The sequence below is a fragment of the Eleutherodactylus coqui genome, chromosome 1 (genome assembly GCF_035609145.1).
Source record: "Eleutherodactylus coqui strain aEleCoq1 chromosome 1, aEleCoq1.hap1, whole genome shotgun sequence".
Lineage (NCBI taxonomy): Eukaryota > Metazoa > Chordata > Amphibia > Anura > Eleutherodactylidae > Eleutherodactylus > Eleutherodactylus coqui.
This window is the reverse complement of record NC_089837.1, coordinates 385,761,041-385,781,405: the sequence shown is the minus strand read 5'-3', so window position 1 is coordinate 385,781,405 and position 20,365 is coordinate 385,761,041. Positions and strand designations below refer to the sequence as shown.

General features: G+C 42.1%; 1 protein-coding gene across 4 annotated transcripts in view; it reads right to left on the bottom strand.

Annotated features, from left to right (window-relative positions):
• Positions 1-904: 904 nt before the first annotated feature.
• LOC136579225 (cohesin subunit SA-2-like) overlaps positions 905-20,365 on the bottom strand; it is a 94,937-nt gene continuing 75,476 nt past the window's right edge. For all 4 annotated transcript variants that reach the window (XM_066579653.1, XM_066579644.1, XM_066579659.1 and 1 more), the window contains 6 exons: positions 13,670-13,815; positions 11,915-12,040; positions 8,093-8,286; positions 7,174-7,303; positions 4,897-4,987; positions 905-4,792 (listed from right to left, as the gene is read on the bottom strand). In XM_066579653.1, coding sequence (XP_066435750.1) covers positions 4,769-4,792; positions 4,897-4,987; positions 7,174-7,303; positions 8,093-8,286; positions 11,915-12,040; positions 13,670-13,815 — 711 coding nt within the window. In that variant the 3' untranslated portion in view covers positions 905-4,768. The remainder of the gene's footprint in view (positions 4,793-4,896; positions 4,988-7,173; positions 7,304-8,092; positions 8,287-11,914; positions 12,041-13,669; positions 13,816-20,365) is intronic.

Genomic DNA, 20,365 nt, shown 5'->3' with positions numbered 1-20,365 from the left:
TTACGGCTGACTGGTAATGACCACTTGACAGGAAGCAGATGGACGGCGGAAAATGTGCAAAGAATGATACAGACAGGCAAGAGGGAAAGGTTTTGGACACTACCAATAAGAAAGATGTTTGAGTGGGAAAACCTCTTTAACTATTCAGTTTTTAGAGCAGCACTCCATTATTGTTAAAGGGGTTGTCCCGCGGCAGCAAGTGGGTCTATACACTTCTGTATGGCCATAATAATGCACTTTGTAATGTACATTGTGCATTAATTATGAGCCATACAGAAGTTATAAAAAGTTTTATACTTACCTGCTCCGTTGCTAGCGTCCTCGTTCCCATGGAGCCGACTAATTTTCGCCCTCCGATGGCCAAATTAGCCGCGCTTGCGCAGTCCGGGTCTTCTGCAGTCTTCTATGGGGCCGCTCGTGTAGAATGCCGGCTCCGTGTAGCTCCGCCCCGTCACGTGCCGATTCCAGCCAATCAGGAGGCTGGAATCGGCAATGGACCGCACAGAAGCCCTGCGGTCCACGGAGACAGAGGATCCCGGCGGCCATCTTCAGCAGGTAAGTATGAAGACGCCGGACCGCCGGGATTCAGGTAAGCGCTGTGCGGGTTGTTTTTTTAACCCCTGCATCGGGGTTGTCTCGCGCCGAACGGGGGGGGGGGGGTTAAAAAGAAAAAAAAAAAACCATTTCGGCGCGGGACAACCCCTTTAAATAACTTTGTCTACTATTACTGGTTTTCCTCCTCTTTACTATCTTAGTTTGACTCCCCAAGATCAATGCTCCTAAGCAATTCTGGGAAAGCTGTTTCTGCTGGGACACACTTTCATGTACAGATGGAGATTTATTAATTTTAAATGTTACATTTGTGAATGCCGCCTAAAATACTGCTCCATTATTGTGACACAAATTAGGTGGAATGAACACATCGTTTATTTAAAAAAACACAAAACACTCAGACAAGAGTTCAGTACAAAATATGCTCCATATTGTGGAAAAGTAAAAAACAGACATTGCAGATATCGTGTACATATTACAACATAATGTATTTCTAAATGAAATTACAAGAACTGCCTCTCACAATTCTAGGTCCAATGGTCTCATCTGGTTGTAGGTTTTATGTTTATGGAGGTGGGGGGGGGGAGGAGAGTCTATCAGCTGGAAAAACCTCAATGTTGAGTGACTTGAGGACCTAAGGCCGGGTGTTCACAGGCGATGCGATATAAAGCTATGCCGCGGGAGCCGCCAGCGAATCTCCGCCGGTCAGCCCTATCTAATAGATAGGCTGACCGCGGTGAATCGGGGCAATTCACAGCATGCTGCGAATTGCCCGCCGAGAGCGGAGAATCGCAATGATTCTCCGCTCGTGGACAGGTGCCGGCGCTTTCCATAGCAATACTATGGGGGGCGTCGTGATAAACCGCCGGCGAATAAACTGCCATGCACAGGGGGCATAACTACATATTGACACGAAATATCTACGACATTGCATCTGTCCTGGCAATGTCCCCACAAACCACTACTAACTGGCCGAGGTTTGGTTTTTTTTGTACTTTAGGCCCAATGGACACGGACGGATTTTTGCTACAGAATTTGCGGCCAGATGCTCGCCGTGAATTCCGTAGCCATGGCCGTCTATAGCATACAATGTAAAATGATTCTTACACGAACGGAAATCACCTGCGATTTCCGCTTGCGGAGAAAGAATTGCAACATGCTCTATCTTTGCAGTCAATGGAAACCATCCGTCCCGCGATGATTCCGAAATGTCAATTTCGAAACTGCCACGGATCTGCGTTAGGGACGGTGCGTCATTCTCTGCACTGCGTATGTGCGGTGGCGCGACAGGTATGCGGGGGTCACTAGCCGGCACAGGGTCTGATTTCAGTGCGAGAGCTCGCAGCCCGAATCCGACCCGGCTGTGTGTATGCGGCCTTAAATGAGTATTTACTGTTGCTTGCCTCAGTCTAGAAGAAGAGACTTATAGACACATGGAGAACATAAAAAGCTGCATTGTCTATTGTAATACTTCTCCTTAGCTGGTAGGAGCAGAAGGAGAGATTCAGCTGATTTTTCCATAAATATATTGAACTTGTGATACTTTTTTTCCCCCCTTTCTTGCACTTCTGGTATACTCTGGAGAAAACTGTGTGTCCACAAGTCATTTTATGAAAAGTGGATGCTGATTAATAAGTAAAGCTGGTCATAAACCTTTTTTTTATCAGATTAAATAAAATGAAATTAAATAAAAGAAATCTCATTAGATCTTCAGTTTTCATTGTCAAGCCTCCACTAATTTTATGGGAAATGAAGTCGTTAGGCCGAATGCCCATGGATGGATTATCGCTGCGCAATTCGCGGTCAGACACCTGCCACGAATTCCGCAGCAATGTCCGTCCATAGACATGTCATGTTAAACAATTCTCCCCTGCCCACGAGTGGAAATCAACTGTGATTTCGGCTCACGGGGACGAATCGCAGCATGTCCTATTTTGTACAGAAAATTGCACAGACTGCTTTTATTGCAGTCAATGGCAGTTGTCTGTTCTGCGATACTTCCACTGTTGGCACTGCGGTAGTATCGTGAGAATCCACGTCATTACTTGCGTGTTGGCCAAGACGCTCATGGCGGACCCAAGCAGGTGATTATGTTACTCTGGGGGGCGCGGGGTCTGATTCCACTGCGATATTTCGCAGACTGAATCCGACCCGGCCGTAGGCATGAGGCCTTATTTAAGATGGGTAGGAAGAAACTTGACAATAGCAGTGATATTGGTGATGAATAGGTAGCATTGATGCTTTAAGCAAGAACTATCTTCACGTTACTTTTTTTTTTTTTCTGTTTTGTTACAAAAAAAGATCATATTAATTTCTAGAAGAGTTATCAATCCATCCCCCATGTCTCAGTCTATTTTTATGACAGAAGTAATGGTAAGTTGCATGACAGGAAAAATGTACATGCAGTTCGCATCCAATTTATTGCAGTGCGTGATGACATTCAACTTGTTTCCTTAGCTTCCAATCATACCATTGTGAATCGAGTTGTGGGACTCGTTGCTTTTCTATGACTGCTTCAAAAACGAGCAAAATCGCAGTTTTAATATCTCATTCAAAAATGTATAATGTGGCCATATTACAGCCTTCTGAATGAGGTCTTAACCCATTAAGGACCAGCCACAGTAAATATATGGTCCTGGGCTTGGGCTTAAAGCTCCGCCGATAGGAAAATTACAGCTGGGCTTTAAGCCTCCTGCTCTGCAATCAATCAGACGCAGGATGGGTGGTCAGCTGTTAGTAACAGCTGATAACCCGGAGAAGGCAGGAGGGGTATTTAACCCATTCTGCCTTTTCCTTCCCTGCGTACCCTGCACTCAATGAGCACTGTGTACTCGAAAGTGGAAGTGTAACTTTTACTACGGGAGTCGAGGGGGGGGGTGGGGGTGTCATGTGACCGTCGAGATTCCCTGCTATGGCAGAGCTGCAGGGTCGACTAGACCCTGGCCAGCTCTGCCAGTGACTAATATCACTGCAGGGGTTGTTTTCCCCTGTAACTGGGGCTCCCATGGATGCCCCAGCTACAGGGGGAAAGTGACATTTTATTTGATAATGTCCCCCAGAGGTCTTATATGACATCATGGGGGACAGATAGTAAAAAAAAAAACATAATTACATACATCAGTAAAACAAAATTACGGACTAAAACAACAATATATACATAAAAAAGAAAACCCAAAACCGTCGCTATAAGCACCCTGTAATCCAAAACCATCCATATTATATATCAAAATGTCCGAAACAAATAGAGGAACCAGTTTCCATAGTATATTTATGCTAAAATAAAGTTATTTAGAAAAATAACTATAAATGTGAAAAATATTTTTTTTAGCTTTTTACCCCCAATCAAACTAAAAAACGGAAAAAAAGGCAGCGAAAAAGATATTTTTTTTAAAAAAATCGCCCTATATGTCAGAGAAAAGAAAAAAGGAGCCAAAATAATTTCGGTAGCTAAAGGAAAAATAATAGGGCAGTAAAACCACCACATTGGTAAAATCCCTAAAAAGTGTCTGGTCCTTAAGGGGTTAAAAAATCTCCTAAACCTGGTGTTTTCTTTTAATGCAAATAGAGGAAAATGATAGCATAGTTTGCCATGTTGGTCACCAGAACTGTTTTTGTAGCAACAACTTATGTCCATGGCCTAATCCAAAGTCACTGACAGTCTATCCTGAAATGAAATTCCTGGGTAGCATATTTAATACACTACCCGTGCCATACGCTTCTGTAGACACACCGGGCAAATTGTTTCAGCTCCTGTATACAGTGATTCCTCACTATATCGCGGTTCAATGATTGCGGCTTCAGTGCATTGCAGATTTTAGATAGACCATATATATAATTCTGTTTTCGCAGAGTTTTTCGCCATATCGTGGAATTTTGCGGTACATACAGGAAACACAGTACGCCACTAGCGCTTGCCAATGCGAGATTGTACATGGCACACTATTGGCTAATGGAATGTGTTCTGTATCGGGTGCTGATTGGCTCACTGATTGTAGCATCAGTCTGTTTGTTCACTTTTCCAATTGTTTGGCAGCTCACCCGACAGATTGATTTGTGTAAATAGAATGCTGCTACTTCGCTGATTTTCACGTATCGCGGGGGTCTCTGGAACATAACGCCTGCAATAGACGAGGGATCACTGTAGTAGGATTCAAACCGTAGCCGAAGTGAGGACACGTCCATCAGTGGGGAGATGGGGGTGTATTTTCATACGGTTTCACTGCACTTTCATTTTGGAAACCTGGAATACACATTTCAATAAACGATATAGCAATTAGTTTTGGGAAATGTTTATCATTGAACGTACACTACAGATGTTTGACAGCAATGATCTTTTCTCCTTACCTCGTCCGTTTCTATTTCATCAACATCAACCTCTTCATTGTTCTCATTCACGGCAGCATTTTGAGATTTTAATTTAATGGTTATAAGACCACTAGAAAAAGAATAAAAACAGGCATCTTATCCAAATAGTACTTGGGGTGCATTCATATGTAGCTGATTTGCATTTATCAGATTTCTTCCCTTCTATCTGAATTCAGTTGAAAGCATGAAATTTGCCGCAGATCTGCACCAAATCAGCTGTGTGTAAATGTTCCCTTAGCCTAGGGTCACACAGGGCGGATTTGCCGCGGTTTTGCCGCAGCAGATCCGCCCGTGGCAAAACCGCCCGCGGCCGCTAATCCCGGGATTAGCCAGCCATGTGGATGAGATTTCTCAGAAATCTCGTCCACACGGGACGGCTAATCCGCTGCGGTAAATCCGGTTGAAACTGCGGCGGTTTCAAAAGAAGCAGTATGTCCATTCTTTTTTTCATTCTGCTGCGGCCGCGCTCTCCTCTATGGGAGCGCCGGCCGCAGCGAAAGAGCGAGCGGCCGGGCCGCTTCAAAGCCGCCGCGGCTTAAACCGCGGCGGTTCTCCCGGCGGAAATCTCGCGGTTTTTGCTGCGGCCAAACCGCGAGATTTCCGAAGGGAATCCGCCATGTGTGAGCCCAGCCTTAGGCTGGGTTCACACAGGGCGGATTTTCGTCGGAAATCTCGCTGTTTGGCCGCAGCAAAAACCGCGAGATTTCCGCCGGGAGAACCGCCGCGGTTTAAGCCGCGGCGGCTTTGAAGCGGTCCGGCCGCATGCATTTCCGTTGCGGCCAGCTCTCCCATAGAGGAGAGCGCGACCGTAACATAAATAAACAAAAAACCGACTGTAAACAGACATGCTGCTTTGAACCGCGGCAAATCCGCCCTGTGTGGCCCCTGCCTAAAAGAGGTTATCTGCGGGACTTTTTTTTTTTCTGCAAAAGCTGGCTATTTCTTTCTGCCTGGGCCTGGTTCTTTCTCATTTTCACCTTTTTTTAGATCCAAAAAGCCAACTGTGAAATCACGGCCATGTGACTACTGCAGCCAATCACCTTAATACATACTGTGTATGTATAATATAGCCACTCAAAAAAAAAAAACTCTACCTATGTCTTTAAGTGACTCCTCTGAGACCATAACTTTAGTTTATGGAGTTCATAGGAATTGATGAGGTCTCGCTTAAGTTTGCAATGTTACCCAAATCTCCCTTTTATTAAGAAAGATTATGCATAAATGCAGTGATGTAGAAATAGTGCTGGACTGCTTTATCGTTCTCTACTACTTTAAGTCTATAGTAAAAGAAATGTTGTAGGGTCACGTTCAACCGATGGAACAGTTGTCACCTTTCTTGGCTAGAGCCCTCCTCAGCTGTTTTATCCATCATTTTCTTTGTAGGGGTGCAACAGGTGTGTCTCCAAGTATCTACTCTTCCACAGCTGTCAGTCACCTACTCTCCCTTTCTTCCCAGCTGGCTCTCGCTGGCATTTTATGCTTTTTTTTTTTTATACTTTAGGATACAAGGTGACTTTAATTTAACTAGAGATGTTACGAGGTTAAGACTTCGCTAAGCAAAAAAAAAAAAAAAAATAGTACCAACTGTTGCCACAAGGGGATCATTTGGCATTGTACACAAATGGTATCATGTGGAAAGGAATCTGTTATTCAAATCAGAACAGTATGGCTGCAGTGCTAGGGGCTCTCACACTTCCTTTGTGTATCTTGCTGGTTAAACATCATCAGAGCGGTGCTAAGAAATTCAAACATGTACAAGGAACAATACTCCTTCAGGTTTATCCAACATGCCAAATCATTGAGCCATCATAAAGGAACCATAATCCTGTCCCAAAACCACAGTGGACGGTCCTTAGCCATTTTTGACGTACTTCTCCATTTTACAGTTCAACAATTCCAAATATTTTCTTGGTGGCAACATTTGGTGCTATTTTTTATTTTTGAGAAATCTAAACCTCATACCCCACTGACTACACACACCACCTTATTGGGTTCTGCTCCACATAAAACAATGAGGTTTTTTTTTTGCATGCGGGAAAAACGCAATACGCTGGGAATATGAACAGTTTAGGACCGGGAAACCTCTGCATATTTCACAAACTGAAACAGGATCCACCCGTGTGAATGAGCCTCCAGGTCTACTTGACAAGTGATCTATTGTGACTGATTCATTTATTATTTGACAGACGGCTCAGACTTAAAAATTAACTCAAAGAAACCCTTTTATACTGTTTGCTTTAAGCATTATTTGCTAACCTGTTCATTGACACAGCGCCGTCTAAAGGGTGCGGGTGAAGTGCATTTTGTTTCTTGCTTTTACTAGGACAATGGGAATCCTGATCATCACATGCATTCTTATACAGCAGAGCCCTTCCTGGAACATGTTCTGTAATGCAGAATACATAGTTATAAGTATTACAGCACAAAAGAATGGAGTGAGAACTATGTACTATATATATTATGTATTATATAAAACACACAATACATTATAAGCCTACATTAGGAACAACACATTTAAAAATATATTTTAAAAAATCCTAGGTAGAATTACAATAATCATCTAAAATGTAAAGAAGAGGAAAAAACAGAGGCAATATGTAATATTTATTAATTTTTTAACAAAGTAGGGATATACAAATAGCAAAAAATACTATAAAAACCTGACCATGAACATCTCTATATAGACTCGTGAAAACGTGTAATAACATGGTTGCATACCAGGAATGGGTATATCAAAGGCGTAAATGAGATCCACCCATGTTACAGAAGCACAAGTCATAGGTCAGATCACACTCCTCATATAAGATATAGGATAAATAAATCGAGGAGGTAAAGGCTATATACAGTGTGTTGCCAAAGTGCACAGATATACAAATGATGGAAAAGTATTGCAAATCTTGGCAGTAAATCTCTCATTTAATGTGTTCGAAAAACGAGCCGCCTCTGCATTACAACTATTATCCCTAATAACATCTGAATACATTTCCTGAGCATGGATATTATATAGAATATATTCTGATATAGTAATGGATTTCTCGTGACATTGGTCCACATTTATCTGAGATAAAAAGCTGACACAGGAACTAATGTGAATACAGTCAGCATACAATACAGCAGAATACGTAGGTACTGTTTATGAAACGGGAAATAAATTCTATGAGCAATTGAATCTCACCACATATTGATCTTCTCTTCAAATGATGAGGTGTGCTGTAAATTACTCGGTCTCTAGAAAAGTAGCTTCCACATGAAGAGCTTTCTTCATCATGATTATCTAGCAATGTATTACTGTACACAGTAAGAGGATGCCATCCTGCCCCTTTACAAAGCATCATCTGCTCACTGGCAAATCGCTGTAGATATCCAAACCTGTTACCACAAACATTGATAATGTTATTAAGTATCCATACTGTTGGGCAGTTTCTCTCTTTTTGATTAAAAAAAAACTATCATGCGCTCTTTTACCTATTCACTAATTTTCCATAGGAATAAACAGTTGGCTTGCAGCTCATTGATCTAGCCATTCATTTTATTACTATTCTGTAATGTTCCTTATACCAGCCATACACAGAAAGAACGGCATGTTTAGTGAGGAGACATTTCTATACTCTCATGCCCCACTTTACCAATCTTCCATGGAGTATCTGCCTTATTTCCTTTAAGAGAAAGGAGAAGGCTCTTGGTTATAAGGAGACTAGTAATTATTAGTAAATTATAGTACCAGTGTTGCTGGTGGCACGATGGGCCACACAGCTCTGCTACATGTTACATCCATTATGATCCCGACACATCACACACAGCTCTACTACACGCATCTTGATTCCCACACAAGACAAACACAGTTTGGCTCCTGCCACAGCAGTGACGTCACCACAGGTCCTTTAGCTCACCGGATCTCTGTGGAGGCGATAGGTCAGTGTCTTTTGTCAGGACCACTGAGTTGTATTCTCATTGTGTTATTTTTGTCCTCCCCTTCCAAGATTCCTAACTGTGTTGGTCTTCTGTCGGTCAGGCTATGTGTTTTATAGATGTTGTAGCACCTTCAATGACGTAACCAGGGGGCGGAGTAATGATGTCACCACGGGCGGTGCTTGAGAAGCCCTCACATACTCACTGACAAGTGGTTGTTAGTAGTTTGATTCTGCAGGATGTTGAAAGATCTGTTATTCAGAAGCACTTGATATTGTACTAATAGAAGTGCTTGCTTCCACCCTCATAAAGTGCAAACTAGGTGACTCCATATTTAGGTTTATTACTTAATTCATAGAGTAGGTAAGCAATCTTGCACCTAGCTGAAATAATCTCAAAGCTTTTGTCTAATTCAGCAGTGGTCACCGTAGCACTTATGGGGCCTCCAATGGCTGCAAATTGCATTTGATGTCCCATGGCCCACTGGTTGCAGCACATAACTGGTCAGTCTCCATAGTACTCTATGCAGGATGTTTGCATATTTCCCATTTACTAGAACATCTTCAAAAACTGGGACGCAGGACTCCTGTTTGAGCAGTTGTGAGTCCCCTTAGACAGACTTCCACCAATCAAGCATTTATGGAAGATTTTATGGACATGCTGTAAATGCATCTAGTAGGGAAAGCCCTTTAATAGTGCTGCTTATGCCTACACAAATCAAGATACAAAGAATAGCATAATCCAGAACACATCTCAGTGCGCACACCATTCTGTCATGAGTAATATAGAGCTTTGTGTGGCAGAGAACTCTACAATACTACGTGTTGAACATATTCCTACAAAGAAGAGTGGAGTGTGTACTGTACAGTACTTAGATGGAAGAAGGTAGCCCGGGACCACATCTACATCTGCATCTAATTCATTTGTTTTATGTGTAAATCTATTTTAATTGAGCAACTTCTATTTATAAAAGGGGAACCAAAGCAGCAACATCACATAGCTAGAAGGCCCCGCTTTAAAAGTGATCTCTCAAGGAAGCCAGACAATGCTGTCCCCGGTAATGAATGCATTACATGCTTATTAAATGTAATGAGTCATCACAATCTACATAGCTGTACTAATAATGGGTCTGTCGTCTTACACGCAGCAGGATAACAGGATAAAACCACCTGTAATGTTACTAGATGCATTACTTCTAGTGGTTCCTACTTCATTATATTAATAGATGACAAATTGTCAGCCTTAACTTTTGCAGTTAACATTTTACAGAAACGTCCTCATTTCAGAACGTCTTTATGCCTAAACTGGCACTTTCAGCAGTGTGTGACTCACAGAAACATAACGCCAGACTGAAAAATGATTGCAGCTTCTTTAAAGTCTATGTGAAAAGAACTATATTGCAGTGTAAGCAGAAACAGCTAAAAATAATCCAAGGTAAAGTCATGCGCCAGAGATCATTGTACTAAGGGATGACTAGGACAATTAGGGAGCCAAACCTAAAACACAAGCTGCCACAGTATTCAAATCACTTTTAAGTCTAAGATCAGATCGCTATATAATGGATTTGTAACACTATCCTTACTTCTAATAAGGTAATAAGGATCAGAACTAAAATTCATAGGGCCCCATAGCAAAACAAGGGGCCTCTACTATCAGACAACTACAAGCAGAGAAGGATGATTGTGTCAAGAGCTCACATCGTGGAGCTAATTGGTTTTTTTTTGTGGAAAAAACAAGTTGTAGCAAGTCCTTGTCCTTAAGTGGCCCCTGTAGAGCTGCTACGGCTAGAATTACAATTATGCTTCTAATGGCCCCTTGACACTCCAAAAGACGTTAGCAGTGATACAGGAAGCCACATCAGTACAGGAGAAACTCTGCTTTGAATATGTGTGTTTAAGGCCTCTTTCACATGGGCGATGTGTTTTTCGGCCGGCTGCCTAACGGATGAAAAAAGCATGGGTGAGAGAGAGCTGCGACCAAGTCGCAGCTAAATCTCAAGTTTTCTCACCCAATCATATAGCCGGGTGCAGCGTATAGATGCCGCAGCCCGGAATTCTGTTGGTCAGGGAGAAGTCCATAAATTGGCTCAATAGAGCCAGCTGACATAGTGTAGCAGTGCTAGCCATTGCTAAACTCCCTCCCTCTGTGTTTGTCGGCAGCTCCCACTGACTTCTATAGGAGCTGCCGGCTAATTGCGGCCAAAAGATAGGGCAAGATCTATCTTTGCCAGTCATGTCAAAATTCGTCCCCCAGAATTGGCAGCGTATGTGCTATCTTTTCCAGTTGGCTGATGTTGCACAGCTACACATCTCCCATCTGAACGAATGCACTGAAATCTAATGCTTCAGATGGTCACGATTTTTAGCCGACGCTTGCGTGAATAAGACCTTATTCTGTTTTTGGGGGGGGGTTTATTTCTTAAAAAAGCAGTTGTATGCAGTGCTCCTAGAGCGGGTTCTATGGGAAAGAACAACTACTATATTTACAGGCTTATGTCGCTTTTTTCCCCATATATGAAAATATTTTCTGTAACAATTAGAGATGAGCGAGCGTACTCGGAAAAGCACTACTCACTCGAGTAATTTGCTTTATCCGAGTATCGCTGTGCTCGTCCCTGAAGATTCGGGTGCCGGCACGGAGCGGGGAGCTGCAGGGGAGAGCGGGGAGGAACGGAGGGGAGATCTTTCTCTCCCTCTCTCCCGCCCGCTCTCCCCTGCTCCCCGCTGCGACTCACCTGTCAGCCGCAGCGGCACCCGAATCTTCAGGGACGAGCACAGCAATACTCGGATAAAGCAAATTACTCGAGCGAGTAGTGCTTTTCCGAGTACGCTCGCTCATCTCTAGTAACAATCAATCCACTTTTATCTATAGTTTATTACATTTATTATTCTGGATAATGCTTCCAGTGGAATAAGCCTTCAATGATTTGACAACTTCGTAATGTGTCTCTCCTAATTAATATATTTTAGGCTTGAAAGAAACAATTGTAATATTTCAATCACCCTATTTACGTACAGTGTCATTTAGGTGGTAAAGACAGCACAAGCATTCATTTCTACAGAATGGATCTGAATCCAAAGACACTTACACCAGTCTCTTGTCGGCCCTGAGAAGTTTGCTGGAGAACTCACTGATGAGCATGAGAAATGGCAGATTGGGTGGAGGAAGACTGTCCTCTGTTGCTGGCTCCTTGAAAGCAAATTCAATGCCTTGCCTTATGGTAAATGAAAGCAAACAAATTGTCTATGAGAAATACATTTAGCCAATGGACTAACAATCCTAGCAAAACAACAACCAGTGTGCTTGAAAGGGATGTACACTTGGGTGGATTCACATGTCATTTATATGTCACGTGTGAATCCACCCTAATATCAAACATGTATTATTTACATGATGCATACAGAGGTAGCAAAGTTTAACTTAATGATAAGTAGCTGCAACAAGTTATATAACAAGAGCCATTGAAAAGGCAAGAGAACATTCCATGCCAGAGTTTTTGTAAAGTACATCTATCAGCTGGAACATGCTGTCCAAACTGCAGGCATGATGTTATAGAGCCGGAGGAGCCGAGCAGATTGTATATAGTTTATGGGGAAAGATTCAGTAGAACATGTATTTTATTCATTTATATCCATGTTCATTCTGAGCTGAACAGTCCAATGGGTGGAGCTATCAGTGACTGACAGCAATTTATAGCTATGAATACAGAAGCATCTCTCAATCACTGATATGACCTCCCACTGGACCTCTAAATTCAGAAAAAACAGTGATTTCAATTAATTATTTACAAATTATACTGAATCTTTTCCTACAAATCTAGATATCAATCTAGTCTGCTCTTCCCACTCTATAGCATAGCTTTAAGGATTTTTTTTTCTTCTAATTGTCAATGTCATGATCTATATTACCAAAAAATCCTAAAATTCTGTAGTTTTCACACTCACCGATAAAGGCTCGTTTACACGCAAAGACAATCTTTCAAATGATTGAAAGATTGACAGTTCTAGTGATCATTGTGCATAAAGTGCTAATGTGCACTAATGTCCATTTGCATTTTATTAGCTTCATTTGAGTGTAAATAAGCCTTCCAAGAGCTGCTTGCAGAACACAGCAGGTGGTCTGAGCTCTGCAATCAGCTCCTGTGCAACAGTGTAATCAGCTGCTCCCATGCAGAACACAGTGTGTGGTCTGTGTTATCTACTCTCCAGCAAAACGATGGATTTTAAGCTCACCTTAAAATCATCATTTAGCCGAAGAGTGAACAATGGCGGCGTTTACACGCAACAATTATCCCTCATATGCCATCTTTTTAACGAATTTTGAGCGATAATCGTTGCGTGTAAATGGGTCTTAAGTCTGATAGTCTGATGCTTCCTATTGTGTATAGAAAACCTTCGAGCAGTCATCTCATTATCATCACAGGCAGGACTGTAATGAATGGTAACACCTATACATATAAAAAGCACAGGATAATGCATAATGACATCTACAGTTAAGTGACCAGGATGTTCTTTAATGGGATCAGTAATAAAATGTCTGCCCCATTATCACTAATCTCTCACATATCTCCATGTCTGGGGAAAACCATTTACATACGGTACATATATATTTATGCTATTAGCAGCTCTTTAACCTCTTCACTGTCACATGCTTGGGTTACCACTAAATGTTTGAACCTTTCTCTATATTGCATTATCCCAGTGCTCTGCTGTTCCCAGCAGGTATGTGTGCACACTCCGAGTTGCTTTAACTACATACTAGCCTAATACTACTTTCATTGTTGTGTGGTTAAGTGTATAAATAGCACCGTAGATGTCAGGGGAAAAACCTTCACTCCACATACTTGTGCATCATGGCTATAGATTCCCTGCATTTCATGTGGTCCATGCCAAATGTTAGAGAAAAGCGGCGAGCCAGCTCCTTTATGTTAGTGAATGACGCGGAGGACGGGGTGGCATTATCATGTGCTTCTTTATGCTCCAGAAACAGCTGCAGACACATCGCCATGCCAGAAGGGGAAAAAAGCAAAGTGTAATGGGTCAAGTCTTTTTCCAGAACAAGGACATTTCAGTTTTGTTAATTTGCATTCATTTTCAGCTGTCTCCACATGATCATCTTCCCTGGTGTCAAGGGGTGCTATGTGTGATATACTGAATGCAATGGCAAGCATCTGGATTTCTCTAACAACAAGACCACATACGTGAAAAGTCAAGCTTTCATTATTGTGGCTGGATCAGCCAGCAAATATGCATTGCCATCACAAATCACAGCACATCAGCTCACACATTATTGTCAGCTTTTAAAGGGAATGTGCCATCAGAAAATGACCTATTGTACAAATAAAGCTTTTATTTAAAAAAATAGGTTTAAGAATTCTTACTTTTTTAATGTCACAATGTATAGGTTAAAAAAAAAATCCTAAAATCCTGCATTTTCACTAAGCCTAATAATTGGCTGATCTGTTCTGTAGAGAGAACTTTTCAGCAGCTATCTCATTATCATCACAGGCAGGATTACAATGAAAGGTAACACCTCTGTATAGATAACAAAGGATCCATCATTCACTATAGGTGATGATCACCTCCCCCCCCCTATGCACAATGAACCTCTGTACAGGGCACAGAGTATGCCTAGAACCCTCTATAGAAGTCAATGGATCCCCGCCTGTCCATTATGTGAATGGCCCATTATTTCTGCTGTAAAGCTTCCCTAAATGCTGTTAAATACCGCTCAGGCAAGACCGCCAACCCTAGACTCATGTATAGAAACTAGAATAAAAACCTTTGCAATCAGAAAATAAAAACATATTTGAAAAATGGGTTTAATTAGTAAAAACATAGGCAATACATTCCCTTTAAAGGACAGTTTGATAAATAAATACAACATGCAATTTGTTTGATGTGAACAAGTTACAAACTCCACATGAACTAAGAGTCTAAGGGCTAATGCCCACGAACGGATTTGTACCGCGGCTTCCACAGCGTAATTCCACAACTATTAGGTTTAGAGATGAGCGAACGTGCTCGGCCCCGCCCCTTTTTCGCCCGAGTACCGCGATTTTCGAGTACTTCCGTACTCGGGCGAAAAAATTCGGGGGGCGCCGTGGCGGCGCGGGGGGTTGCAGCGGGGAGTGGGGGGGAGAGGGAGAGAGAGAGGGCTCCCCCCTGTTCCCCGCTGCTACCCCCCGCACCGCCGCGCCTCTCCCCGCCCCCCCCCGAATCTTTACGCGCGAGTACTGAAGTACTCGAAAATGGCGGAACTCGGGTGCGTAAGTACTCATTACGAGTACGTTCGCTCATCTCTAATTAGGTTCTATTGAATTTAATAGCTTTTCTGCCAGCCAATGTCGACACGTGGAATTTTACCATGGATTTCCACAGCGGGAAATAAATCGCGGCATGTTCTATTTCCTAAGGATTTACACCGAGAGAGGTCTCCATTAATACAGTATTATTAGAGACCACGGGAAAATGCGCGTTTTTCCGCGATCATCAGCGGGCGCGTTTTGTTTACCACTGCGGTACTCCTGCTGCGTAAATCCACGAGCGTATCCGGCTCTGTCCGTGGGCATAAGCATTCAATGTCTATAGAAAAGAAAATACTATACTAATGTCTTCACCTTGAAGTTCGCTAACATATACATTTAGTAACATTTAAAGGTTTCCACTCAAACTGTATAAATGGCCGACCTCTGGAAAATCAGAGGATGGCGAGCAGCTGCTATACTTTGGTAAGAAGGTGTTTTTCTGATTTGGTTAGATAATGCTATTTTTAGGGCATTTTATCATTGCTATTGATAGAAAATAGAGACAAAATGACAGCTAGTCATCAGTTTCTGAGAAACGTTTTGAAAAGTGACAACTAATATGGCTGCTCCCCCTATTGTTACTTCTGCAAAACAGAAAAATACCAATTTATCTGTAAATAGGACAACAATAGTTACCAAGCTTTGACTATCATTCTAACCTCTGATTTGTTTTAGGAGTAAATATTTAAAGCATATTCAGTGTCCCTCGAGTATATCTGCATTCAGCGTCTATACTGGCTGCAATGTGCAGTTGCACCCAATCTATAAGTACCCGATGCCTGTGTATTAAGTAAACAAGACACCTTATATGTAGTTCTAAAAACTATTACTTTGAGGGAAATAAGAAACTTAAACAGTGACTTTCTAGCCCCAAAAATATCTGCTGTTTTCCAGAGATGGATAACTTCCTCACGCATATATAAAGAAATCTCTAGTAGAGGGAGGAGTCCTTACCAGAGTTAAAGTGTTTTGGTGCCCAGGAACTATTGGTGACTTAATTCATTCAAAAGTAGACTTGTAATGTATTCTTTACACTGTACATATACATATGTGGTTTATGAAGGAATAGCCTGGTAATGAATATATCGTGTCACCGACAAGAACCTTACTAATACTAAAATCATAAATTTTATTAATTTTTGTTAAAAGAAAGGGAAAAGGGAGGGGGGACTATACACAAAAATCCACAAACACAGAGAATTTCTTGTGAGTGTTGGTCCGTCTTCAAAGTGACTTGACCATCTCTCCACTCACTACTCTGTTATTTTCTAGGTGAGACAATATTACTTCTTTTCTTATTGTATTCCTCTTGTAACCTCCAAGTGCTGTATATGGTTGATATTTGTAGCACCAGGTTATGTTGGGAGATACATATAGTCTCAAACGTTGAAGGTGATAGGATAATCTGACTCTGTCACCCGCACGTTATATTTATGCGTTTTATGAAATCCAGAGCATTCATTCTTATCATACCCCTAGAGAAATATCAGCAAAGAGATTCATATTAATAAAAAATCAGTGTTTTTCTTGAATTTTCTATGTCTGTACACACTGTCACTGTACACACTATCACACGACGCGTTTCTATGACACTATTTTCGTGTCACTTCATCAGGATGGATTCATCGTATGTACTTTAAATCATAAATCTTGCTTAGTTAGGGTTAGTGGTTATCAGTTGTACACTCTCTCAAAAGCCAAACGGCTGCACTGATAATGACAGATTGTGGCTTAAAACGTCAAAGAATTAAAGGATCATTAATGCTTTATTGTATGCTAAGAACGATCCATTTTAACTTGACGTTTAACAGCTCCTCTATATCGTCCTCATATAAGATAGCAGACAATTCTGAGCCCCCCACGCTAGGTATATATGTGTCCGCACAGAATAATCTTAGCGGGCAATAAATGTAGCAGCCTTCCCTCACTCTTGGTCCTGTACCTCACATAGCTGAATACACAGTTCCTATTGTGGCAAGACCTACATTCACAGGATTAGCATGTTAGTGCATGACATGCCTGTATATGTGTATGATGATAATGGTGACCCGCATATGAAACCGCTTTCAGGTGTTGGGGTCACAGTGCTCCTAACCTCTAAGTTCAGATAACTACTTAAGGCGGTAGCGACCCACATTCAGAAAGTGGACATACTTTGGTGATCAATTTTAGGCATTCAGTGTATAAGCTTCAATTTGTTGCAGTTCATGCATAAGAGAAGCCTATCAAGCTGCGTGCAGAATTGAACTGATGCAAGGGTCCATATCTAGCGGTTTAGTCCATACGGGTACATAATGCATGGGTATAACTGTGCAACTGAGGAAATCTGCAAGGCCCACATTTACGGGGCAAGAGAAGAGGAAAGGCCCACATTTACGGGGCAAAAGAGAAAAAGAAGCCCACATTTACGGGGCAGAGGAGTATAGAAACCCACATTTATGGGGCAGAGAGTTTAGAGAACCCACATCAGTGGGACAAAGATATATTAGAGCCACATCAGCTGCATTAGATGGAGAGCAGCTAACGTGACCATAGGGAGACAGAGCTGGTCTGCATGTGAGCTTTACCTTCTTTTATATGCCTAGCTCCACCCTTTCTTCATGGGGGCTCGTCCTTCACAGCCAGTCAGCATTGTTCAGTCAGTATGGGCTTGTAAGCGAAATCTCGCGATATTCGTGACGTCATCACGTCACGTCGTTGCTCCGTACGTGGCCCCGCTGGGTCCTGGGAACTTCCCCCCAGCGACGACATGACGTGATGACGTCACGAATATCGCGAGATTTCGCTTACAAGCCCATACTGACTGAACAATGCTGACTGGCTGTGAAGGACGAGCCCCCATGAAGAAAGGGTGGAGCTAGGCATATAAAAGAAGGTAAAGCTCACATGCAGACCAGCTCTGTCTCCCTATGGTCACGTTAGCTGCTCTCCATCTAATGCAGCTGATGTGGCTCTAATATATCTTTGTCCCACTGATGTGGGTTCTCTAAACTCTCTGCCCCATAAATGTGGGTTTCTATACTCCTCTGCCCCGTAAATGTGGGCTTCTTTTTCTCTTTTGCCCCGTAAATGTGGGCCTTTCCTCTTCTCTTGCCCCGTAAATGTGGGCCTTGCAGATTTCCTCAGTTGCACAGTTATACCCATGCATTATGTACCCGTATGGACTAAACCGCTAGATATGGACCCTTGCATCAGTTCAATTCTGCACGCAGCTTGATAGGCTTCTCTTATGCATGAACTGCAACAAATTGAAGCTTATACACTGAATGCCTAAAATTGATCACCAAAGTATGTCCACTTTCTGAATGTGGGTCGCTACCGCCTTAAGTAGTTATCTGAACTTAGAGGTTAGGAGCACTGTGACCCCAACACCTGAAAGCGGTTTCATATGCGGGTCACCATTATCATCATACACATATACAGGCATGTCATGCACTAACATGCTAATCCTGTGAATGTAGGTCTTGCCACAATAGGAACTGTGTATTCAGCTATGTGAGGTACAGGACCAAGAGTGAGGGAAGGCTGCTACATTTATTGCCCGCTAAGATTATTCTGTGCGGACACATATATACCTAGCGTGGGGGGCTCAGAATTGTCTGCTATCTTATATGAGGACGATATAGAGGAGCTGTTAAACGTCAAGTTAAAATGGATCGTTCTTAGCATACAATAAAGCATTAATGATCCTTTAATTCTTTGACGTTTTAAGCCACAATCTGTCATTATCAGTGCAGCCGTTTGGCTTTTGAGAGAGTGTACAACTGATAACCACTAACCCTAACTAAGCAAGATTTATGATTTAAAGTACATACGATGAATCCATCCTGATGAAGTGACACGAAAATAGTGTCATAGAAACGCGTCGTGTGATAGTGTGTACAGTGACAGTGTGTACAGACATAGAAAATTCAAGAAAAACACTGATTTTTTATTAATATGAATCTCTTTGCTGATATTTCTCTAGGGGTATGATAAGAATGAATGCTCTGGATTTCATAAAACGCATAAATATAACGTGCGGGTGACAGAGTCAGATTATCCTATCACCTTCAACGTTTGAGACTATATGTATCTCCCAACATAACCTGGTGCTACAAATATCAACCATATACAGCACTTGGAGGTTACAAGAGGAATACAATAAGAAAAGAAGTAATATTGTCTCACCTAGAAAATAACAGAGTAGTGAGTGGAGAGATGGTCAAGTCACTTTGAAGACGGACCAACACTCACAAGAAATTCTCTGTGTTTGTGGATTTTTGTGTATAGTCCCCCCTCCCTTTTCCCTTTCTTTTAACAAAAATTAATAAAATTTATGATTTTAGTATTAGTAAGGTTCTTGTCGGTGACGAGTTATTTTGAAGTTTCATGAGAACTTATAGGCTACTGTGATTTTTGGTAATGAATATATAGTGAATCCAGGGGGTTAACAATCATGGTCACATGGGGTGCGACTGCAACCAGGCCCAGAAGAGAGGGTGAGCGCAACTTTTCTACTGGTCCCAATTCCTCAAGACATGGATCCAGTTGAAAGCTAGGTGAGTGCATAGAGCCATGAGTTTCCGTTCCCGGTGGTTACATTTGGCTTCTGGCTCAGGCCGCTCAATGACGTTACTGCATCATGTTGCCTGTGCCAGCCTTCAGACAGAAGAGGAACAGCTTGTCATGAAAGTGAGTTTGTTTTTATTTTAATTGGCACAAAGGGGCCACTTGTAATCTTAAAGGGGTTGTCCTGCGATAGCAAGTGGGGTTAAACACTTCTGTATGGCCATGTTAATGCACTTTGTAATATACATCGTGCATTAAATATTGGCCATACAGAAGTTATACACTTACCCACTCCGGTGCTGGCGTCCCCGTCTCCATGCCGCCGACCAAAGCCGCCTTCTGCCTGGATTAGACGCACCCCTTCATACTTCTGTATGGCCAATATTTAATGCAAGATGTATATTACAAAGTGCATTAATATGGCCATACAGAAGTGCTTAACCCCACTTGCTATCGCGGGACAACCCCTTTAAGGGACTCAATTTGGACTACTATAACTATATGGGGACCACTATTACTCTATGGTACAATACTGGGGACACTATAAGAGATACTATTACTGCATCGGGGCATTATTGAAGCTATTATTACAGTATATAGGGGCACTATGGAGATCACTATTTCTCTATGGGGGCACTATAGGCACCATTATTGCTGTATCAGGTATTATTACTGTATGAG